The 26509-nt window shown below is 39.1% G+C and overlaps 1 protein-coding gene across 3 annotated transcripts in view; it reads right to left on the reverse strand.

Annotated features, from left to right (window-relative positions):
* The window catches only part of LOC131573172 (E3 ubiquitin-protein ligase KCMF1), a 41998-nt gene extending 15910 nt beyond the window's left edge, over positions 1–26088 (reverse strand). The window contains exons 1-3 of one of the 3 annotated variants that reach the window (XM_058826875.1): positions 25697–26088; positions 17932–18028; positions 3896–4063 (exon numbers count right to left, since the gene is read on the reverse strand). In XM_058826875.1, the coding sequence (XP_058682858.1) occupies positions 3896–3926 (31 nt within the window). In that variant the 5' untranslated portion in view covers positions 3927–4063; positions 17932–18028; positions 25697–26088. Of the gene's footprint in view, positions 1–3895; positions 4064–17931; positions 18029–24967; positions 25351–25696 lie in introns of those variants that run through there. The other 2 variants (XM_058826873.1, XM_058826874.1) reach the window with 2 other exon arrangements.
* Between the last annotated feature and the right edge of the window lie 421 nt (positions 26089–26509).

Raw genomic sequence — 26509 nt, forward strand, 5'->3', positions numbered from 1 at the left:
CTCTTTACACAGGCCTATTACAATTCTACTTTTTGACCCCTCTGAAATAAACTAATTGGATTTGTGCATGAAAGGCCACTTCTCATTACACATGAGACTTTATACTTCATTTTAAGCTCTGTCCCTCTTACAGCAGCACATCACTCTTGGTGTGTGTTGAAGCATTTTTCCAGGTATCTCTCGTGGAGGCTGAGGAACAACAGCATTGCCATTGTTCTGAAGTCCATCTTGCTTCCAAATTAATATGTATAGGTTATTTACTGACTCCTGAAAGATAAATATGGCAACCAGATGGTGCAAGAGTGAACATGCACAGCCAGAAACCACTAGAGCTTTTTACTTGTTTTCAGTGTTCTCATACTGGCTCCTGTGTCTGAATCTCAGGGAAAAAAAAAAAATCAGAATGGGTCAAGCTGACAACAAAAGCTCTTTCAGAGTACCCGAAAAAGTCCATCTTCTTCCAGTATATTCTGCAACATTATTACAGTACCTAGGAACTCTAAAAACTGAGCGTAACTTTCATGGAGGTAAACAATATGTGACTTTCTCTATGCTGAAAGGATCATCCACGTTGTCAGCTGTCTACCACAAACAACTTGGTTGCAGCTTCAGGCAGAGTACTTCAGCAAACTCCACAGATACCCACGTCTAGACAGTACTGGCTAGAGTGGTGGTCGGATTTAACGGCACAGGGTCCTTATCATCAGTAGCAGATGGATTTTGGGCAAATGATTTGCAGATCCCCCCCATGTGCCCTTTTGAAATCAGAAAAATGACAGTGACTTCCTCAGAAGTGCTTGTATCAGTTCTGCAGCAGAAGGATTCCCCACTCTGCTTCCTTTTCCTTGATAAAATATTCGTTTTTTCAGTGGCTGTCCACTTTCCTCCATATCATAAGCAAAAACTCAAGTTTACTGCTATTAATATTCATACTTTTGAAACAAATCTGTCTACAGATAACAGTACTAAACTTTGTCAATAGCCAAGCAAACAATTCACACACCTAGTTACACTAACAGCCTTCCAGTTTGTTTCTGGTAATGTCTTCCTAACTTAAGAAAATTCTGTCGTACATTACAAACACTCTCATTTGACTTCCCACATCACCAGGAAACTACTGAAGACTTTATTAGTTCTGTGCTTGTGCTGGTTTCAGCTGGGATAGAGTTCATTTTCTTCACAGTGTGAAGTACAGGGCTATCTTTTGAATTTGTGTTGAATACAGGGCTGATAATATCAAGATGTTTTTGTTATTGCTGAGCAGGGCTTACAGCGAGTCAAGGCCTTTTCTGCTTTTTGCACTGCTACAACAGTGAGGAAGTTGGGATGCATGGGAAACTTGGAGGAAACACAGCCAGGACAGGTCACCCCAATTGACCAAATGGAAATTCTGGACCATGCTCAGGATATAAAGTGTATGAAGTGGGGAAGAAAGAGGGGACATTTGGGGTGATGTTGTCTTCCCAAGTCATCACAAGGCATAACAATGGGGCCTTGCTCTCCAGGGATGTCTGACCACCTGCATGGCTGTAGGAAGCACTGAATGAATTCCTTGTTTTGCCTTGCTTGTGTGCATGGTTTTTACTTTCCCTATTAAAATGTCTTGTCTTGAAGACAAGAGTTTTCAGCTTTTATGCTTCCAATGATCTCCCTGATTCTGTGGGTGGGGAGTGAGTAAGTGGTTGTATGGGGCTTGGCTGCTGGCTGGGAATAAACCACAATACCACTTAGTTGCCAATTTTACCCTTGAGGTTATTTTCTTCTCAGACAGTAAAATCCAACCCTGATGATTTTAATATCCACTAATACAACTATCCTACAACCCTGATCAGGTAATTTTAGACTACTTCTACCATTTATTATTGATTTTCTAACTAAATTTACCATTTTTTAGTGCCTAATTTTTTGCATGGTCTTTAAAGTCACATGGTCTCCTTGGCCACACAAGGCTCTTCAAAAAGTCACCAGTTTCTTTACAGCATCTGTACAATACTGTAATGTACATGCCTTTATGTGTTTTCCACAAGGAACTCTAAAATCAAAACATCTTAGGAATGATGTCACAGATCTTCCTGAATGCTAACGAATATGTAATTTATCAATTTTCCCAATTCATTCTCCACTCTATATATATATATCATAAATATCTGTAATATATCTATTACAAGATCAGTAGTAATTCAATGCCACCACTGTGCTGTGGCTCACAATTTGGTGATATTACTGTTCTGCAGAGTTAATCAAACTGGAAGTCTTACTGTAGAGCTGAGCTGCAGTATTTTCTTTCTTGATACTGTGGGAGCAATGCTTGGATATCAAGTCATATGACATTTATAGACCTTGTTTTCATAGTCTCGTTTAGAGAATAAACAGCATATACACCAAGCAATATAGAAGCTGCTCTTCCAATCCTATTACCCATCTCAATATTTCTCTGTGAACCTTCTTCATGCATACTTAAATAGTAAAAAATAACTCCCCTGTGTCTCTACAACATACACACATAGAAGGCATTAAGCCAAAGGTACATTTATCAAAGACCTCCTAAAGAGAAGTACCCAAGTTTCAAGAAGCAAAACATAATTCTTGTCATTCTCAGTTTCTGATTACAGGCATTTTTTAAAAAAGTATAATTTAGAACAAGTTCTCATTGCAATACACAGAAATCTTTGACATTTAATGTTAGTATGTTTCAGTCTTCTTACCCTTGTGATTAGCACTTAGTACTCACACCAATGCTGTCCTTTTAGCCTATGTTTAATATACAAAAATAACTGTTGCTAACAGATTAGGAAGTTTCACTGTGCAATTGAAACAGTGACCTCAATCCCCAACACTGTACACAGATGAAAAAAGATGAACAAGAAAGATGTAAGTAAAAATAGGTGCATGTACTTTTGATAATGCACTAAGTTATTTCCTTTCAAACTACAGACTTCCATCTGAATTTCTGAAGTAATGACCAGGCAGTCTCAGGGCAAGAACAGCCCTGAGAATTGAAAGAAAATTTAAGTCAACTTCATATAAAGGTTGCTTTAAGAAACTGTATGTTTCTACACACAGTTACTCTCTAAACTTTAGGCCAATAAAGTATACATTTTACTTGTGTTCTGATCAAAAGGGTAAAGAAGTTAAGCCTTCAGCTTTTGAGAAAACATCGTATTTAAAAGAATTCAAAAAAATGAAGACTACAACTGCACTCACTAGGAAAGAATACTGATACGCTAGTTCCATGTGTTTGACATCAAAAGAAAATACATGTCCAGCATCAGAAACATTGCAGAGCAGTGGATTGTCACAAAATCATTTCTCACAAGTTACAACCTATTTCAACTACAATGCAATAGAAAAAACAAACTGGAAAGGACAGAAGAACAATTAATATTTATTTTAAATATCCACAAGGCTTTACAGTTAGAAATAACTTTTGGATTAGGAGATCTACAAAGGAATGCCAGGAAGACTGCATGCTAGTCCTTACCATTAATCTCTCATACTCACTGCAGCCCATCACTACGTTTCCTATACTTACAGTCCCACAAAAAATCACAAATTAACTACCTTCCTACAAAATCTCACCAGGATTTTTTTTCTGCCTGTTGACTGTGACACTTTTAACAGTATACACTGTTATGAAGTATATTTATTAACCTGATAATCTGCTGTAATCAGACCAAAATAAAAATGTCAGAAATACATATGCAGCAGTTAAAAAAAAACCAAACCAGTTCTTCTATCAAATAAAACATACCTGCTTATTAGAACTCAAGAATTTGGCCCTTATTTTTAGTGCACTAATGGGGGAAGTGATTAATAATTAGAAACATGAAAATCAGCATTATGTTTGTGGACACAATATAGCAACAAATTACTGGAGTTTGAAATTATCACTTACCAAAATCTACTCTTGTTAGTATGCACTGCATTGGATGGTCAGTTGTATGCCTTGTTGTCGTTGCACCACTTTCATAACAAGTTGCACACAGATCGTAATCGTAGCAAATTAAACACTTGTACCGGCGACCTCGAAAATTTCCTTTTAAACATGCATCACAGCTGACACCTGTAAACAAATAAAATTACTTTAAGACAGCAACAAATGCACTTATTTTTTAGAAGGAAGATTTGTTGCTATTGCTTCTCAATAACCTAAAAGAGCCAACCATATCTGACATGTACAGCTGACATGAGACTAAATTTTTAAATGCATTTGTGTCTTTAAAAGACACCACTGTCCCACAGTTAGGATCTTGAATTCCTGAAGTAAAGCAGACTCAAGCGCCTATATTGTAACAGGTTAAGTTATGAAAGCTCTTTGGCTTCATCTTCCTACAGACACCTTTACCTCTTAGTATTGACTGATATTTTGACTGCTCAGTCAGGAATTGTACCACTTTTAAAAGGTAAACTGTAAAATGGCTAACAGAGAGGAAAGAAAAATAACAACCAAATCACACACTGCCAAAAACATACTAGCTTTCCAGCCTTTAATTCAACACTTCCTAAATTTTAAATCTGAGTAACACTATAGCCAGATATTTGAAGAGGTGTAGAAATTAGGACTTTTTCCCATGTTTTTTAAATTTAGCCTCCCTCAGTTCTCTTCATTCTATTTCTCCCTTAAGCTCATTCTTTGCAATGTAGTCACACTGCCTGTGTATCTCAGAAAGGCTTTATAGCTTCAAAAAGCTTTCATTTTTCTCTGTATGGTTTCATTTCTCTCTGGTTTTCCTGGTTAAGACAGGAAGTGGCAGAAGTGACATTGTCTTGTAATCTGCAAAGGCTAACACAAATGTCTTTCAACTGTAGCAGCAAATTAAGGGCCTTCATGAAAGAAGGCAAGTGTGTACAACCAAGGCAGGATTTGGATCAACACACCTTTTGGCATCACTTAAGATTTCTTCTTCATAGTTTGGTAAAAGCAAACTGCCAGAACAAAAGTCACATTAGTCATATCCCTATTTTTTTCAAGCCTAGTTGTCAGAGGTCTGGTGTGAGTTGCAGAATTTTGTTGGCTTTTTTTTCATTACTCCACTCTGTAGCATAAAATATAAGCTTTACCATAAGCAATTCAGAAACACATCAATGAGTAATTTCTTTTAAAACTCCCCAACTTATTCAAACAATTGCATCATTACATTTCGAGGAACAATGAGTAAAATTATTTTATCACTTTTGCCTTTACTTTCCTCACCTATTGGGAAAGGTTGAGGCACTAATAGGTTCTAAAGTCTAAGCATGGTGCTCAAATGAATACTGAACCTATTTTTTATTCACCTCACTGTGTATCTATTCCGCAAGAATCACTCTACATGGAACAGCATATTAGAAGAAACTACCTCCAGAATTTTTGTTAACAGCTGTACTGTGTTTTGAGGATAGCATGTTACCATCTTTAAAGTTGGTTCCATTTACTTAAAAAAGAAAAAAAAAGGTCCTTCTCTTAATTTTCTTTCCCCTGAAGTTTCATTCATAAACTCTGAAGGATTTTTAACAATGCGATGATTTAGACAAATGACAGCAGGCTAACTTCTGAGAGCACTTGCTTGCTTACTCTATAGTCTGAATTTCACTGCTTCAGTTGGTTTGCTTTTTCCTCCCACACAGAGACCCACAAAACTCTACCTAGGCAGCACGCGCATCTCCCCAACAATGGATGCTGTACATAAACACTTAGCAGCTACTGGCAGCACGGAGAGTCTTTTTGTTGCCTTTTTGTTTCTAGAAAACAGCTGATCAGCAAGTTAGACCTCACACTGAAATAAGCAGACTAGTTTAACCTAGAGTCTATGTCAGACACTAACAGCTTTCCAACCGAAGTACTAACCCATGCTTCTCCAGAAAGTAGTGTTTTTCCCACTCTTTTAATTTAAGCTTGAAATAACTGATTTAATGCAGATGTAAGCCTCTTTGCAACAAACTCCTGTCATGTGTTCTCTCACACATTTACATCACTCCTGCTTGAAGACATACTTTTTTGAGAAGCTCTCATTTACATGTTTTCTTCATGTCGATACTTCTCCACATTATTCCAAACTGCCATCTCCATATATGATGTGACGCTAACTTTGGGAAAATTCAGCCATAAACATAAACCACAACAATGTATTTAGAACTTTAGAACATTTGCAGTGAGAATTTATCAGTCTTCCAATAACAGACCAACTTTGTTACTTATGGTCAATTATTAGAACATCTACAATCTGCTTCAAACAGAAAAACTAATATTAGCATAACACATCCCTATGGCTGGTGAAGTCAGACCAAGAGAATAGCAATGTTCTAGAGACAGCGTTCTTTCTGCATCTCTCAAAGCTGGTATTTTGCAACAACCACCACATCCTCTGCTCTGAGGAACAGGCTGGCAGCAAGAGATGTACCAGGTCACACTTATAATCCTCATCTGTAGCACATAGAATGCAAACTGCAGAAGGGAAAATAATTACATTGAAATTTAGGAGTTAAACACATGGTTAAATCCCCAGACCTCCCATTGAACCCAGCAGGATCTCTTTTCCAGAAATGATACTACTTTTTTTTCCCTTCTTATAACAGTCTGAGCAACGTTAGGCCTGACAGTTCTTCCTGATCCTCTTCAAGCCTGTTACTTGGCTCCCAAAATCTTGACTACCTATTCAACATGCAATCTAGAAACTGAAATAACCGAATAATTTCCTCCCACCTTATTCTTTCTACTATAATAACAGCTTTTGATTTTAACCTTTTACACTTTAATCAATGCATCAACTTAAATTTCAGAAGTTCCTTCTGCACAAACTTCAAACCCCCAAAGATAACATTTTATTTAGCATAGCATGTCTTACAGTATGTGTCTATCCAACATTTCCCTGCATTTACCTTACATTTCCAAGTATGGCAGGTAAGTAATGGATTCAAGACTGACAGATTAAACAGGATGCATACACATTAATCACTGGTTTTGTGAAGAAAAAAAAAACAAAAAACCAAAAAGACCCCCAACAAAACATTCTAGAGAAGTTCACTTTAAAGCAGGGGACAAAAGCACAGAATCAGCCTGAAGAAAAGCATGAACAATCTGTGACAATTATTTAGATACACTTCTGTCTCGCAAGAACTGTTACTACTGGCTTCTAAAAGAATCACAGAATGAAATCCTATGAACCCCAAACAACTTGCTGCTTAACAAGAACTTCTGATTCATCTTATGGAAAATATTGGCTTGGAATTGTAAGAGTAAGAAACACCCATTTTAGTTACAGATTACATTACATCATAGATGATATTGGAGGCATCCTCCAATTTTGTTCTACTTTGTTAGTGCTGTAAGTGACCAACATACACAGCATAACATAGATCATATCTAATTAAAACCTTGTTGATAAGTATAAAATGCTCTTTTAATGCAACACTGTTCCACCAGAGGACAGCATTGTGCTAAAAGCCTAAGGAACGCTAGTTCACTTTTAACTATCAAACACCAGGTTCTGAAAGTTTCTTCGGAAGTATTCCCTTGCAGTATCAACTCTCAGTCTCTCTAGCTTCACACTCTGAATGAAGTGAGTCGAGACATACCTAACAATCCCATTAATAAAGTATGTTTTACCCCTTCATTGCAGAAATCTTACTACATTTATATCAAGCCCACATTTTCTTTTCATCCAGGTCAATTACTTAAGCATTTTACATGAAGGCTGTTGAACGGTTATTTGAGTGATTCTAGAAATAACGAAGTTAAAAAAATGCTCTTTCCCAACACCTCTCATATTTTAATCCTGATAGCCAAACATAACTAGATCTTATGACACTGACCTGTTTTTGCTGAAAATCAACTAAAATGAATGTAAGTGGTCCTGGGTTTTATAGCTGCACCAAAGAGAGCACATAACCTGAATTCAAAATGGAGAGAACACTGAAAAAAACCACATGGTTCAAATACTATATACATACATACACACACACACATATATATATATATTTATTTATATATGTAAGTTCAAGCAAAGCTATGAGGTAACATCAACGAACGTGTTTGTAATGTCCCAAGCCATTACTGCCTTGGATAGACACACATTTGTAAAAAAAGTAAAGGTTTTCTCCCATATCAGGTGTCCTCAGAACCTAAGAGCAATCAAAATAATAAGAATGATATTAAAAGCCCAATAATAGGACCCAGATAAGAAATTACGAGAGAAACTGCAGAAAATTCAGCATTCTTTTTCTTGTAAAGAACATATGGTCAAAGATGAGTAATATAAAGATGCTGAAATAGGTTCCAGCCTCAACATGAGGACTTGAACTACATCAATACTTTGAATGTGTTGTTTAATTTTCAGAAATTTCAAAGAAAATACCAGTCATTAGTAAACATTTTAAACACATATGAAGCCAACATCTGAAGTATTCAAACAGTGAAAATAACAATTAGCTCCAGATAAAACTATTTAGTCATTCTACTGTTTCTGAGAATTAAATTCCTTTCTCTTGGGAATACACTGGAAGACACTAGTTTTACGGGTAGTTATCAGCATTTAGCATTTCTGTCAGCAGCTGAATATCCAAAATGCAACTTTCTAGCCAATTCTATGACTGTTTTTTGTTCATCAGTGCTCAGAGTGAGAATCACTGTATTTCCTTCATGTACAACACAAATACAAAATTTGCCCATCAATGGTTTCTTCTCCAGAAAGAAAATGCCAGCTACTTAAGAATTTCTTCCTAACTTACATGAAGCACTGAAAGAGTTCTAAAGACTAGAAGTATTACATGCAAGAGTACCACTCAGTTCCAAGGGACTGGACAAACTTTAAGGTTTCTGCCTTTCAAAAACCCCAACTTTAAGCATGTAAATGAAAATTAAGAAGTCATGCTGCCTCTTTAGTGGTACAAATGGTTGCAACCTGTATATTGTGTTTTATTTATATATTACAAAGATCATACATAACACTACTTTTAAAATATATCTGGTAAGTTTTAGTATAAAAAACTGTTTTAAATGATTGTTCTGGGTTTGTTCAGTTTTAAATAAATTTACTTAACATTAACTATCTCATCTGTAGTCTTCATGCCACACAGCAAGTCAAAACCTTAAGACATTCTACTTAAGCAGTTCAATTGTTTCCAAGATGGAAGAGAGGAAAACATGTCATTTGATTGTTAATAAAGAAATGCCAATTGTTTCTTACTTTTAAGAGATTAATTTCTTAATGCAGACTACTGCCTAGTTTGAGAGGTCAAATTCTAAGAACTTCTGTTTCCATGAGCATTTCACCAGAAAAATTAATGAAAACACAGAACATTAATTTTCGTTTGCTTTTCCTCATGTTTACTAAAGCAAACTGTGAAAATAAACATTGAAGACACATACAAAATAGAACCTACTTCATCACCCTTGCAGCTACAAGTACTGAAAAGAAAATTCACACACTATACCCCTGAAGTAACAAAAAATACTCTGTTCCCTCACACAACCTGTGTGCAACATGGCTGAACATGCAGGATTTTTGTACAGCAAAGTGGAAGAAGTAACCAGACTAAAAAGAACTTATAGGACTAAAGTTACAGGCAGAGATGTTGTTGACCTAGAAAAAAAACAAAACAAAAAAACGTAAGATGAAAGGGAGGGAATTGAGCCTACAAAAGGCATTTGTTTTCTTCACTGCACTCCTTCCTCTCTGAGTCTGGAGCAGAAACAGACACCTGAATCTGCTCACCTCTCTGTTGTCAACAATCTTCATGAAGCACACTTGCACAGCGCCTGATACTTAGAATCACAGAATCATCAAGTTGGAAAAGACCTTTACAGTCATCAAATCCAACTGTCCACCCAGCAGTACTGTAATCCCTTAATAACTAAACCATACCATGCAGTGGCAGATCCAGATGCATCTTGGATACCTGTCTCCCCTAACCCCCTGGACAAACTATTCCAATTCCTGACTACCCCAATTTTTTTTAATTTATTTTTTTTTTCTAATATCTAAGCTGAGCCTTCCCTGTCTCAGCAGCAGGACATTTCCTCTTGTCCTCTCATTACATGCACATTGGAAAAGGCAGACCCCCATCTCACTACAACATCCTTTCAGGTAGTTGAAGAGAGTAATGAGGTTCCCTCTGAGCCTCCTCAAGACTGAACAAACACAGCTCCCTCAGCCATTCCATACATTCTGGATGTATCAAAGCCTTGTTGCCCTCCTATGTCAGCACCTTAATGTCCTTTTAAAGTGAAAACAACTGAACATACTACTTGAGGCATGGCCTCAGCAATGCTGAGGACAGAGGGACAACCATTTCCCTGGTGTAAAAACAAAGAATCAAACAGTACAGCTGGCCCAGCAAGTATCAGCCTTGATCCATGAGCATTAGCCAGCCGCTGCAAAAAGATGTTTTTCCATTTTTGCTTTCACATCCCAGGTTGTGGAAGTTATACACGCAACAGTTGCAGTTATCTTGGGTATCAGGAGCAACTGATTAGTAAGCACTTGAAAAATATGCCCAACTCTGTACAGGAATCACTCAGGATTTCTGATCAAGCCAATCTGGATTTCCAATTTAATATTTCATACTATCTCACATGTCTCTTATAATTCAATTAATATAATTTAATTTGACCATCAAAACCATCACAACACAAAAGCCTACTAAAGTACTGTAAATACATTAAAAATAAACAGATTGCAATGGAGCACAAGAAGTTTGTAGCATAGCAGCAAAAGAACTGACACCAGACACGATTTTATTTAACAACTCCATTAACCTAGAAAATGGTAAACAGCATGTGAACTTTATTAACAGAAAAATACTTAAACTGAGATAGCTACCAACAGCTCCAGGGCAAGAAAATAAAAAGTAACAGCACTAAGCTGCATCCCCTAGCTAGTAAAATCAATGGCAAAGTTTCTCACTCAATAGGACATGCTCCTGAGTTTGTTTCAGGATGAAACAGAAATACACTGCTCAGGCAAGCACCAGCTCAAAGAAAATTGGGCTGGGGGAAAGTATATCACACACAAATGAGTTTTACAGGCATAAGAGACATGAATAAAACTAAAATCCTAAAAAGAAATAAACAAAACAGTACTTCTCTGTGGAGCCCTAGAAAAATTAAGATAGCATTCTCAGAAAATAAACCTTCATGCATTTTGGATTGCTGTTATTTAGGAAGAGTGGCATAAAAAGGTAAAAACACACAAGGAGAATAAAACACATGTCCAATCAAGCTTAGGAGACAACTGAGAAATACAAACCAGCTAAACAGAGAAGTAAACACGCTTGAAGAATGCTTTTTCTAGAAGCCACTGTTCCAGGCAGATAAGGAAAAAAAAATCCCACAAGGCCTGGTTGAGAGACCAAGAGAAGCTTGGCAGAAATTAACTACTTAGGTACATCTTAGACGTAGCTCCAGTGTAAGGAATACACAGTCAGTTTTACCTCCTTTTGCACTATTAAATTCACTCCTGATCCTTTTAAACATTACCCGAATAGGCAAACATAGCAAGCTTTTCCTGCCCTGTGGGATGGGGAAAAGGCAAGACTCATCACAGGTAACAATGCAGAAAGTAGGCAATACTGGCTGGGAAACCAAAGAGCTAAAAGTGAAAGACAGAAAAAGTCTGCATGCAGCAAGTGCTCCAGCTTTAGTAGTAACGCTTTGTGATTACATGCCTTGTAATAGCTCAGACCTAAAAGACTTGCACCAAGTGGTCTGGAAATACATACTTTTCAGGTCATGAAAACACATCTAGAAAGCAGTTGGAACAGGGAAGAAAATAAAAGCAAGTGTTTTTTTTTGTCATTAAAGACAGCAATGCCTAACACAAGGCAGTCACACCTGGATTCCTCCCAGTCAACTCAGGTCATAGAGAGGAGCACAAAAGTTAAAGACCACTTTCAAAATCACGATTTTGAATGGCATCACATCATTATAAAAGTAATTTATCTTTCCTTAACACAACAAGAGGTCTAATAACTTGTTAAAATAATTAAGTCTCTCTGAATACAACAAAGAGGGGAAAAGAGGAGGCTAAAACCTATAATTTATTCATCTAAGTAGTTGCAATATTCTATCCTGGGCTTTCTCAAAGTGTTTTTTTTTTACTCTGAACATAAACAGAGTGTCTTGGCAACTTTTCCTCTCACTCTGTTACATAGAACTGCTTCTCAAGACCTTAACATGTCTCCAGAAACAATTGCTTATGATAGGAAGGGTATACCAGAAGAGTACTGTGGGAAATATAGTAACCTAAAGCAAAAAAGATTTAGTCTTGTTCCATCAAGCTTTGAGATGGTTCCATTCCTCCCTCCTCCTTTTTCCAGTTCTTCATGGCACAGACTTCCTTCCTAATTCAATCACAGAATGGTCTGAGTTGGACAGGCCTTAAAGATCACCTAGATCCAAAATCCCTGTTGCAGGCAGGGACATCTTTCACTAGACTAGGTTACTCCAAGCCCCATCTAAACTAGCCATAAACACTTCCAGAGATGGGGCATCCATGGCTTCTCTGGGCAGCCTGCTCTAGTGCCTCATCATCTTCAAAAGCATGTTTTTTTAACATCTAATCTAAACTTGTCCTCTTTCAGTTTGAAGCCACTCTCTCTTGTAGAAAGTTCATCCCCAACATTTTTGGAGGCTCCCTTCAGGTACTAGAAGGCCACATTTAGGGTATCCCTAAAGCCTCCTCTTTTCCAGGCTGAACAATTCCAGTTCTGTTGGCCTTTCCTCATAGAGGAGGTGCTCCATCCCCCATATCAATCTGGTGGCCTCCTCTGGACTCACTCCAGCAGGTCTATGTCCTTCCTGTGCTGGGCATCCAGAGCTGGATGCAGGGTTCCAGATGGGCTCTCACCAGAGCAGAGCAGAGGGACAGAATCCCCTCCCTCCCCTGCTGCCCACACTGCTTTGGATGCAGCCCAGGATACAATCGGCTTTCTGGGCTCTTAGATCATGTCCAGCCTCTCATCCACCAGCATCCTCAAGCTCTTCTCAGCAGGGCTCCTTATATGTTGCTCTTATGTTCCCTGTGTTGGCAACACAACCATTTGTCAGCCATAACAAATGCCTTACCTTTCCCCTTGTTTTTCTTACTGGGAGGAGTTTCACTGAGCTTTATTACCTATAGTTTTGTTTTTCTCGTCCCCTTAAACTACACATGCATAAAGAACCAAAGATGATCAAAGTACTATGTTCTGGAACATTTCCCTGATAACTCTGATCATATCGCATACGTATCCAACTTACTTTTAAGAATAATTTACTAACCACTCTATTTGAAAATAACATGTCACAGAATTTTTCTAAAGAGCTTCTGATCTGTCACTAAACACTAAAACCCATCACTAAATTGCAGATCACAGCTCAAGTCTTCAGTACTTAAGTATTTCTAACGTAATTAGCTCATTTTCTTAAACAAGACACAGATGTTTTACTTTATTTGCTGAACCACAAAATGAACCAGGTGTCAATAATACAGCATTTTGTCAAAACAGATAAAACATATCTCACTTCATGATTTAAGAAGAAAGGAGAGGGATAATCAAACACACAGACCCTTTAGGTCTCCGTTACTTACTATAGGCTCAGGTGCCACGTTACAGTTATAAAATGTATGAAACAGTATGATTAAGTGTAACAAAAAAAATCTGACAGATTGTCATTGAAAAGTTCTTAAACAATTTATTATAAAAAAATCTATAATATGGAGATACTAGTGAGGAAAACACAGATAATAAAGCAGGGGAAGTCAGACATATGAGAGGTATTTTAGCTGTTTTACCTTAATTTCTGCCTCTTGGAAGCACAAGGTTTTCCATTACATTTTCAGACTAACTTATAAGCTCTGTTCTCCACTGCCCACTGGACACTGCTTGAATTCCACACAGAAAGGTGGCTTTAACCCACTAAAGGTTGAGCTTCTTCAAGTTCTCAAATGTTTACGAGCAAAATCACTCATCCTCAAACTTGCATCTTCTGCAATTAATACCTACTTTAAATACGTACATTGTTTCTTAAGACTGCCTCACTGCACACTGTGCTAGATTCTAAAGTTTGATGTCAAACCTGCTACCACAAATATAGTAAGTCTCCTACTTTAAACTGTGACTGTAAACTAAGGTTTGGTATAAGCCTCATAACCCTTCCGTTTCCCTTGACAGTCTTCCAGGTGATGTCGTGGGATGCATGGATGAAGACACACCTTCAACTGAACAGGATGTCTAAAGTCCTGGTACAGCTTCAAGACAGCTGTTACCTTTACAGATTTTCTGAGTTCCCTCTGACTGTTGCAACACACCAGCTATTACAAGACAGTAAGTATTAGCTTACTTCCAGGTTCTTCCGCATGTGCTAGAGTTAGTAGCTACCTTACTTCCCTAATACAGCTCTCAGCAGAGCAGTCAAACTCAGAAGCAACTCAGGACTTCTTACCTTCACAAAGTTAATGGTTCTGTCAGATTATAAAATTTTTCAGGATGAAAGAGGTATGCCCAATGCACCTGAAATGCCATCCACATAAAATATATTTTACAGCTAAGAGGTCTGTAAGGGTTTTTTTGATTTCCAGACATCTTTCAGTACAGGTAACAGACCCAAATTTTGTAACTTAGAGCCTATGGTACAGACAGTAGTGAGTCCATTTTTATTGTGTACAATTAGAGGATGCCTACAATTATTGCAGGATTAAATTAAATTAAAGCCAGGAAAACAGAAGGACAATTATTTACACACAACTTATTTTGTCTTCTTTAACTCTAAGGCTTGTTCAATCCTGAATATAGGCCATCAGATTTCCCCTACAGTTTCTAATTTCTGAGATACTCCTGAGTCCAGCAGCTTCTCTAGAGTTTTTCAATTAACTAGAACAAACTACAGTATGAGCTTTTAAATTTGCTATACACAGCCAAGATCTCCAAATGCTTTGCACTGTGAAGGAACATGCAAGCAATGTCATCTTACTGATTAGGGACATTTAATGCCATGTCCTATTTTATCAGCTAAGAAAGTGTCTGCTGTCTTCAAAAGCGACAATTTTTGAAGAAAGACATTTAGAAGGAAGGAATAATAGGTTTGGAAGCTCAACACAACATTTAATGCAAGCATGAAAAGATTGCTTACCAGCAGATGACTTGAAATACTTCCTCTGAAGAGATACATCACAATACTTCTCAAAGTTAGAGCCTGGAGTCCTGCACCTCGTTCAATTATCACCTTGAAGTTCTTCAGTCTTAGCTAAATAAATGTATTCTGGCATGGAATTCCCAACAATCTATTCCTTCACTTTCTGGTCATTTTCCTTTAATCCCTAATGCTTCTAGGAACAAAATATTAGCTGAGCTTTGAGACACAGTAAGAATGATGCCTCTCAGTAACTGGCTCCAATACCTAGCAGCTGATAATATTCTAACAAACTATGAGATAACCCAAAACTTATTAATATCCTCCATTTATACTTATTTTTTTTAATGTGACGAGTTAAACTTGAGAGTTCGTACCTTGCAGATTCTCTGCTTCTTAAAAAACTTTAGACAGCAATCTCTAACAGCCCATAATCAATAGCAACCTCAACCAGTAGAAATTTTACTAATAACAGTCAATTATTCAATTATCTGCGCTATAAAGACAAGTTTATATTCTAATGAATCTTTATTTGTATATCTTCATTTACAAAGCCATTCTTCTACAGCAAAATCTCAAGCTGTTTTCTCAGCTCACCACAAATGTCTTTCAGAATAAGGAGCACTGTTATGTTGTCAGATCCTAGCTGGCATTTCACAGGCCTCATGGCAAAGAACCTTGGAAAAGATATCTGCAGATCACAGTGTCCATTCTTTCTGAATTCAGGGAGACAAATAGGCTTTTATTTGTCTTTGGAATTTTCTAAAATTGAAGATAACCAAGGGAGAAGAGAGCTGGAAAATGTGCCTGACCTATTCCTGAGTCAAGACACTTGCAGTTTCTACTTCATCTTCTTAAACCTGCAAGGTATCTAATTAATGTAATCAACAGGTCATGGTTTACAGTAGAAGTAACTGACTTCCATCTGCACAGTCCGAGATCAAACTACACTTACTTACATTTTCATTTTATCAGAACAGCACAAATGACAGCAGGAAACAGGGCTGGAATTAAAATCATCTGAGCTATCTTATGCACATCTAGACTGAAAAGGGCTTAGCCATTACATAGAAAGCTCTGAATTCTCTACACCTTACTTCTGTGAAGCTTAGATGTCTTTCTTTAAGGGCACCCTTGAAATCTCTTTCCCAAACTTACTTCCATTGCCACAACTAGTTTCAAAGAGTCTACTTTGGACATGTGTAAAGTAATGCTAGCAATAATTCAGGGGCTGAAGTTAGTGGCCTTATTTACTGTCAAAAAGTAATGACAGAGGAAACTTTGGAAGGTGCAGTGGCACAATCATGTCAGTCCAGATGTGACCTTTGTTCCAGCACTATTACTCTTGGTAAAGTTGCTCTCACAGACCCACTTCATCAGTGGATCATAAGCTGCTTCTCACTAGAGAGATTTTCTACTTGCAGAGATAACCCACAACTCAGCTTGCATGCTGAAATGCACCTAACAGCTGCACATTAAACACCATTTGTGTTAGGCATATCTCAGCATTCCTGCCGACATTAAAAGCACATGCAAATATGCAATAATTCAAACATTTGCTTTGTTGAGTAGAAGCGTTGTGATGGTCTCCTGAGCACAGAGAAATCCTTGTGCCCAAACCACAGATTTCTTCAGAGTTAATTCCATTCTATCATGAAAGAAAGTCCAGCTGCCAAGGGTTTATATTCAAAACTCACAGCAGTTTAAAATTCATTCCAGGTGAACAATTATTTCTGAGCATGTACACCTAACATACACACATACAAACACACACAGAGGTAAATATCCAAAAATATATTTCCAGTAAAAACTGAATGTCAATTCTTACCAGAATAATTTATTTGCAGATAAAGACAGAAGTTATTGACAATCACACAAGATGTCCTTACATGCCTATATACTAATGCATTTGTGACCTTGAAAATCATGTATGATCTATTGTTGCTGGAGCTAGGACACTTGAGATACCTATCAGGTGCCCAGAGTATCACCTGTTTAACAGCTCACAGCACTGCTCTCCAACCAGGCACCTCCAGAATGCCGCTATTCATCTGCTAAGTAATTCTAATGTTGTTCTAGGCACACACCCAGGTGTTTATTTCCAGAAGCTGCCATGAAGTTCCTCCCATAACATCAAGCATCCAGAAAACAACTCTGTTGGTCTGAAAACTGGTCTGGAAATTTGTTTAAAACTACAACCTTAGTATGAATATTTTTATCTGTCACATTAATTTAAGCTGATTTCTACACTGTTTGTACATAGATTTCAAAATTCTTTCAAATTTTTAAATAAATACAGTCTCATAGAAGGAGCCACTAGAAATCATCTTCAGTCAAGAACATTGGCTGCTTTAGTATCAATAAGCTAATAGCAAATAGCATTTACACTAGGAATCAACTGTTTTTTGTAAACAGTGACTCTGCTCAAGAAATAATTAAAGACCACATCAGCCATAACCTAGTAAAACTTTCACTACTAAAGGTACCTCATCTTATCAGCCAACAAAAAACAAAACACAAATCCATCTTGGTATCTGGCTGCCTAAAACCTTTCCAGCAACAGTTTTTTTCTGAAACAAGCAAGGGCACCAAGAAACACCAGAACTCTGCTTTTCAAAGAGGCTTAGAGAAATAGGCATTAAATTTCTATTGCACTTGCACCCAACACGGGTCTACAGATTCCCAAGGGGCTGTTGAAAATCCCATACCAGAGCACTCAAAGGAGGAAATTAGGAAAGTGAGAGCACAGTCAAGGGGAAGAAAGAATAGTGACAACAAAGTAAGAGGGTAAAGGATAAGAAATCAAGGACAAAAAGAAAGAAAGCAAAGATAATTTATCCTACCAGAGACAGCACCTCTTGTCAGTCAAGACAAGAAACATTGCCTCCCAAAAAGAATCTGGCACCAGGAAGTGGCAGAAGGGGAAAGACCAAATCTGACCTGAGGTAAGAAAAAAAAAATGCAGTTATAATTTTTTTTTTAGAACTCTGTCTGTTGTTTTATCTTACTTTTGCACCATATTTTTTTTAAACATTTTTAAATTATTTTTCTTCATCTGCATTTTGTCAGTGATCATAGTGGGATGGTACAAATCAAATGCAGAACAGGATCAATAGTATTTGGGTAAAAATGGAAAATTAAAGACAAATTTTAAGTAATATGGGGACTTAATATGAAGTGATAGCTACAAACAATATATACTAGTGAAATGTCCCAAGGAATAAAAAAATTGGAAGAATGGCCTTACATCTATAAAACTCACTGCAATGGAGTACATGACCACTAATTTTTACCTGTAGGAGACTTTGCTGACTACCTATTGGCAAGACAAATGTACACCAGATATCCCTTGTGCACATGGGAGAAACTTCAGTCTCTTGTGTCCAGGTTCCAAGTTTATTCTAACAAAAAAGTTGTACCCAGGCCTCCAACTGAAAATGGGGTGATTTTTAGAGACAGTCTCTAGAAGCTCCAAATAAAGTAATCACAACAGAAAGAACTAGCACAAACAGAAATTCACTGCAGGGTGATGAGCAATAAAAAGGAACACTCATAAAAAGCAAATCATAGATAACACCTAAAATTTTTTACAAATATTTAAACATTAAAAACAAAAGAAAACAGCAATTCCATCAAGTAAATGCATCCATCCTCACCGTAGCAACTTATTCAAACTACATTCTCAGAACAAACCTGGCAGGTGAGGTGGAATAATTTTTTTCCTAACGTGTCAGAGGCTCCACCAATTTCTTCTAGTCATACATAAAAATTAATTCAAAACTAGAATAAATAACTTCAAGTGGTAGAAATAAACCCACTACTGCACATGCCTCTGATACACAGTTCCAAGGCTTCTGTGATGCTGCCTCACAATTTTTACTCAGCACAGATCTCATGTCTAAACTTAGTAAATGGCAATAAGCCACACTAAACTTTTCAAGTAGATCTGAACTGAAACGTTGGGTTTATACATATTTTCTGAAACAGTGAAACTAATGAGCTTGTCTCTATGCCTCACACTGAATTCCAAATGCTCTTACTTTACTGTGTCAAAATGCTGCACTAAGGAAAAAACATGGATAAGCATTAGGACCAGATATACGGAAAACTGCTGGAATAAGTTCAAACCAGACACTCAAGTGATGCTCAAGGGAAAGGGAGATAAGATTTAAGATTCTTGACAGCCACATTTGTATTGAAGTAGTTGAAATACCTGGAACAGAAAGTTTAAGATCAAATTTAAAGCTTTAACTGTTAAATCTGGATATGAGGTAGCTGCAAGAACAATAAATAAAAAAAAAAATAAATCTCCATAATCTCATCACACAGTGTACAAAAAAGCAGTTCAATTTTATTTCTCCCCTAGAATTCATGAGATTTCTTCTTGTATTTGAAAAGGGAGATCACAGATTACCTTTTATGCAGTGATGCCTTTCAGATTCTCTATCAGCCTTTTTGAGGCAAACACCGTTTCAATTTCTGTCCATGCAGTAATTCTCCTCACACATCCTTACATCCTGATTCATTAACAGCACTCTGAGTTTTCTGAACTGCTCACAGTACCTCTATAATGTTGTCTCTGTATAGGTGAGCAACACTTCTGCCTATAGCTGAAGTTTTGTATATTCCTTCCCTACTACATCTCCATTTTCAGAACCTAGATCTGCTCATCTAAGTCCTGTAGAGGGGAAGAACGCATTGCATGTAGAGGGTTTAGCCCAAATGATTCCAGGAACAAAAACCATGAATGTTCACTACCTTACACTAAAATATATGTATCCCTAGTATCAATCTACGGTCAGAATTTATCAGATGTCATCTAATACAATTATATTCCTTTCTTAAAAAATACCACCTTAATCAGTGCACCAGCATGTACAATGTCAGTAAACAAACATGAAAGTCCCTGTTGTTTTGTCTTCCTTAGTCAGCCTGAGCCCTTAGTTATCACAGAGTTCAAAAAAATTTGCACTGAGTATCTGTACGCATTTTATCTACAGCATTCCAGTGCAGCCCAAACATCAGTGATTTAACTTCAACAACACTTCTAAGCAAGATCTCACTTCTCTTGAAATAGAAGGAAACCACAGGATGTAAAGGATAAAATTCTAAGTCTGCTGAACTCAATCACCCAATCTGAGATGCCAAATTGTGGATTTTTAAGAATTCTTGATTTTCTACAACTAAGTGTTTTTCCAAAGCTCGCTGCTCCGTTAATACAGTTGAAGGTGTGAATGCTCAGATCCCAAAATCCCAGATCAGGTCTTCATAAGGAACAAACAGCTAACAGCTACCTGTGAATTCCTGACAAAGTAACTCACCTAGCAGTTCACATGAACTGCAACAGAGAACAGGACAGTTGATCCAGCTTTCCACAATAAAGCTCCACTGTCAACACCTTGGCCATCCTTTCTTTCTGTAATGTCTCTATCTACCTATTTGCTGTATGGTCACAAACACTGAGTGGTGGTCGAACACAGAGAACCCTCCTGCACACTCTAAAGAATGCAAGGTGGTGTGAAGTAGACAATATACAGCTGTGTACAAAGTAAAGATACTTAAATGAGGTTGAGTTATTGGTGTCTCTGCAACTTGTCTCTGTTATATCCCAATTCTCGAGCAAAGTTCTTCAAATATGCTGCTGTGCCCAGAGGCTTCATCTACTGTTTTTCTCCCATTTCCCATGATGTTGTCATTAGTATTTATAAAGCCCTGAGAGAAAAAAACAGTCTCCCTTTACAAACATTTTGGAGGACCTTGTTCAGACTCTGCAGGAACAGTGGAAGCTTGGTTCACACAGGTTCCTAAATCAGAACCAGAACCCTTGTTTTCAAATCTAGCTTCCATAAAGCCAGAAAGTATCTTGCCAGTTAAAATATGACTTCTTTTTCCAGCTTTTTAACATTAAAGGGTGATTTAGTTTCCTACTGAAATAAAACAAGTTCAATAAAAAAGTGAATTATTGTGTTCAAATATTTCCAATCACATTTGCAGCTGTTTACATTTCATGTTAACGTTTTTTGTGCCTAAACACATCTCTTGCTAGTCAAATTGTCATACTAACTAATTTTCAAATACTACACTACATCTGCAATTAGATGCATTAATATGCTACCATAGAATAAAACTAACTAAGTACGAAATGCTTTGTATATACAGTTAGAAAATGCTTTGGCAGACTCAAATACTAGTACAAATTCAAAAAAAACTCACTGTTTTATGTTACATGTACAACTTAATCTGGACTTACTTTCTACAAAATACATCTCAGTGGCAGCAACATATGAAATAAATTATTATTCTGTATTGTGAAATAGCAAACTCCTTGTTTGGAGAAGATGCAAGCAAAGTAAGCATTGGAAGGCAGCAAGTTGTAACTGGTCTCACAGATGCACATTTCATTACTACATGTCATACTTCACCAACACTGTCTCTTGACTACTTTGTACGAAAAAGATGTAGTCTTGTTAAGTGAATTAGAAGTTTTACATGCAAAAAATATATTAATTCTGCATATTGTGTGGTACCTTTATAACTGACACTATAGGAAGTACTAAGTTATGCATCAACTGATGAGCATTATTATACGCTGAGCATTATTGTGATGGGAGTTTATAGTAACCTTCTATAGCAGCTCAAGTATGACACAACTATTGCATCATTACAAAGGGCAGAAATTACTCTTGCTATTAATGCTTTCAAAAAGTTTGTTTCAGATCAAGTTTTATGTTTTGTATTATGACTTTATAGAAAACATCATTAACCAGACTCCCAATCTTTTCACTGTACAGCTAGTGGACTGGAGCTAACATTACCCTTATACTAATGGTTTTCAAGTGGTTGGTATGTATTAAATTGCAACTATGATTTCCTGAATTTCAATTTCTTTTTTAAGATTTACTTATCTACCTTTCTACTACAAATAAGCACTTGATTTCAGTATCTCTTCAACACATTTATGTATACACACAAAGAAAAGGAGCACAGAAACAATGGCTCCCTCCGCTAAAAGGATCTCAAAGACAGAGGAGAATATTTGGAAAGGCCATGTGGTCCTGACAGTCACTGCCGTCCTTTCCTAGCCATTACCTAGCCTTACCACCATCCATTCACAACTTACTTCACGTGGGACTACGACCTGCAGGTGGGACTGCAGACTTTTGCTGATTCATAAGAAATGCTGACAAATGGGGACCAGCAAAAAACCCCAGCACTTGCATTGCTGACAGCTCTTTGAAGCTTTAAGACTACCTCCTTTAGTGAGAACAAGCAGAAAAGGATGGAACTGGGTCTGGGAGTGAGGCACAGAGCAGGAGAGATGGAAAACTAAGTGATGCAGGTGATATGGAACTGGGAGCCCTCTGGAGATGCCAGCTGTAGGGAATCTGAACCCAGGCCAGTTAACGCTGTTGCGACCTAGTTCCACAAAACAAGTTGCAAAAATGGTCTTGTAATGATATTACTGGAATCTGCAATTCTCGATTTTTCTGTTCTCCTGGGTGGTGTCTACTGCCAAATAAGAGAATCATTGCCAGATACATGTTCACAAAAAGACACAACCTGTAATAAGAAAAATACCTTCTGGTAAACTTTCTGGAGCGCAAAAAAAAATTACCTACCTGTTCCTTGTAGACTGCCAAACATTACACCACCATATATTCCTCCACAGAGGGCCTAACCCAGAGAAACACAGCATATTGTTCCTATAAAGGGAACAACATGAAATGCAAGACCAGGGAATGACCTCATGTTTCATTCTACAAAACCAAAGGCAAAGCTTTTAACTAGTCTATTAATACCAAATCACAGAACAAAAATGGTTTTGAAAAATTAGAAGAGCCTAGTAATATCGAGAGATAAATACTTAACTTTTGACAGCATTATCAAGGAAGTCTCTTGAACACTGAATAAATACATCCAAAAAAGTAACAAATTCAAATTCTAGTTGGTGTCCATTTTCCTTGATTTAGGAGAAACAAGAGTCTTCACCTCATGTTGAAATGAGAGCACAGTGAAAAGGCAGGCTACGGTGAAACTTTTTGTGAAGGATAACAAAATCTCACTTTTAAAAAAACAACAGAACCAACTAACCAAAGTACCACAAACAATTGTTTTGCGGAGATTATTATACCAAAGCAGTCAAGAAAGCCAAATGGAAAGTAAGCATAAATCTCCATCAGATGCTTTACAGCCTACTTTAAGTCCTAAGCCTTTGGAATTCTAACCCCTCCCGCATTAACAAATCCAGATACACACTTTTCCACTTTCCACCAATAAAACTGGTACAGCATCCCGATTCTGTCAAGAAATATCAATAAATCTTGTTTGTAATTTTGTGTATGGACCATTTTAAAGAAAGTACATAGAAGAAAAATTTCACATAAACATGATTAAAGTTTGCTTTTTCCCTATAACCATATTCTTCCACGACAGCCATCCCCAAATTGCTCATACTGGATCAAAAACTGTCACCTGTGAATAACCTTTCACTGTTCTGAAGTAAAAATTGCCTTTCTTTTTGAGTATATGGTTTCTATGGACTTCCAGAGTTCTACCAAAATCAAGGCCCCAAACCTCTTCTCCATAAAGTTGGAAAACCATCCCTCCCATACTAATATGTGTTATTCTATCCCTGTAACTAAAGTTGCTTAAAATAACACATCTAAGTGTGAAGTAAGAGGAGAATCATTGAGAAATTAAGACACAGACTAGCTAAAAAAAAAAAAAAAAATCACAAGGATACACTGATTGTCATTTTTAATATCACAGTGTTCTCATGGTTTCAGGAATCATTATTTATTCACACATACACCTGAGAAGTCTACATCCAGGATCCAAAACTACCAAAACTCACACTTGCTTACCAATTAGGTAATTAATTAAGCAATTATCTCTTTTTTTCTAACTAGGTGTGTCTAAGTTAATCTGCTTTGGAAAGAGAATATTAAGCCCAGTTTCATTAACAGTCACTCCTTCAAAAACATCAACAACTATCAAAGACAATGTAATTTTCCCTGCTACAAACATCTAACAGGAAAATTCATGCTATAGTCTCCGTAAGAAAAACACAAGAAAACTTACTTTCAAATTCTATTTTAACAAAAAGACAAAGCTGACACTCTTTTCAACACAGATCACTACTTCTTATAGTAGTCCGTGCAGTTGTCACTGAAAACTACTAAAGAACAACATGTATCACTTGTCACTATGATAAAACTTCCGTAATTTTGACCCGTTCAAGTTAGAAAAGCCTGTATTCCACTACTGTACATTAAAGAGAGTATTATGAATACATGTATGACAGCAGATACTTACAGACTGCATAATCCTACTACCTCACTGCCAATAGCAACTTGGTGATGATCATTTAATTTCAGTTAAAAACTACATCTTTAACCATAAAGAAATCTATCTCCACCCTCCTGGGAAACCATGAATGTGGAGGGGGAGGGAGGGGAGAAAAAGCAGCAGTCCTACTAAGCTTTAAAAAGTAAATAATCGAAAAAAGTTAGTGGATTCAGGGAAGACAATTCTTTGATAGAGATGCACACACACCTGCACAAACAAGAAGTCTGCAAAATACTGTGACACACACCAAAAACCCACATGTACAACACTGCCTAAAATCAAGCTACTAACTAGAAGCCAGCAGTATGAGCCATAAATACCGAATTCTCCTGTTTCTGTCAAAATGTTTTAAGATTAAATGAAACGGAGAAATGATAAATAAGGTAAGAGAAAATGAAGACAATATTGAATTAAGTTACTAACATTGCAGAATCTGCCTTTTCAGATGACAACCCCTGGTTTTCTAGAATACTAGTCCAAACACTTTACCGGCCGATAAACAAGCGCAGAAAAGCCGAGCAACTTTCTCACCTTGTTTCATACTCCCATCTTCTTCCTGCAGGAATTCCTTTCTTAGCTTCCATCTCTTCCTCCACCCTGCTCCTTCTGACTAACTACCCACTGAACTCCTCCACGGCGGTAAACACAACAGGACCAGAGGCAAGCAGCACACAGAACACGCTTCTCCGGCGGCCTCAAAACTACACCAGCACCGGCCTCCTCAGCCGCAAGGCAAAACCGAGAGTAAAACGAGCAGATCCCGGGGCCGCCAGAACACAAACCACCCCTCGTCAGGGCCAGGCACGCTGCCCGCACACTCCTACCCCGGGCCCCGCTTCCCCGGCACCCAAGGGGGCCCTGGGGTGCGGAGCCCGGCCGGACCCGCCGCGGCGGCGGCCGACACGTCGGCAGGGCCGCCCCGCGCCACCGCCCACCCACAGCGGCCGGGCCCGCCGGGGGCGCCGCACCTCGCTCCGCCCGTCCTTCGGGCGGAGGAGCGGAGCTGCTCGGCCCCCCCCGCCGGCCGTACCTGCGGCCCCGGCCCCGCCCGGCGGAGGCCGCGCGGCGAACGGGCCGTACCGGCCTCCCCCGCTATGACACTGCAGAGCGCGGCCCGCCCGACGGGGCCTCTCCTTCCTTCCGCCGCCGGGCCCCGGGCCCTGCTCCCGGCGGCGCCATGATGATGATCGGCCCCCAAGGCCGCCGGGCCGGGCCCCGCCGCCGCCGCCGAGAGCGGCCTGGGCGGCCCGCGCCGCTCACCTTCATGTCGGGACATCCTACTCCAGAGACGGCGGCCCAGGCCCGTCCCGGGGCTCCCGCGGGCAGCTCGGGCGCCGCTGCGGCCTCGCCCCCCGCCGCCGCCCCGGTGCCGAGAGGAGAGGGGCTGGGGCTGGGCCGGGAAGGGGGCGAAAACACAAGAGGCGGCGAGGAGCTGGCCTCCCTTCTCCTCCTCCTCCTGCCTCCTCGCTCGCCCTGCGGGGGGCGGATCCGGCGGCAACGGCTTCCCGGGCGCCGTGACACGGTGACTCCGGGCCCCGCCGGCCGCTGGCGCCGCCTCCCGCGCCGCTCCGCCCCTGCCGCACCAGCGACGGCGGCGGCCGCGCTGGAGCCTTCCCGGCCCCGGCCCCTATCCCTTCCCCTTCCTCCTCCCGCCCCGGCCGTGCTGCTGGAGGAAGAGGAAGCTCCCCGGCAGGGCGGCGGCCCTCCCGCGCGGGCTGCCGGGTCAGGGCCGCCCGGGGCAAGGAAGCGACCAAGGTAACGGAACCTAGCGCCGGCCTGACCCGAAGGACACGCATTAATCAGCTCTTTTATGTAAAAGGAGCGGAGAAAGAGGGACAGAGAACAGCTGGGCGCATATCCTAAGCCGGCGTTCCATCGCTGATCGCGTTACTCATTCTACCAGATTTGGGGAGCTGCGACTTCAGACACAGGGTTGGAGTCTCTCCGTGGGTTTTTTTCCGCGTCCCGCCTTTGTCAGGCCTGCAGAGGACTGCCGAAAGTGTCCTTCAGTTAAACTCTAGCTCAGTAAAATGATGCCCACGGAATGCTGTGTTCTGTCCCACTCACAGAATC

Source organism: Poecile atricapillus, chromosome Z (genome assembly GCF_030490865.1).
Source record: "Poecile atricapillus isolate bPoeAtr1 chromosome Z, bPoeAtr1.hap1, whole genome shotgun sequence".
Classification (NCBI taxonomy): Eukaryota; Metazoa; Chordata; class Aves; order Passeriformes; family Paridae; genus Poecile; species Poecile atricapillus.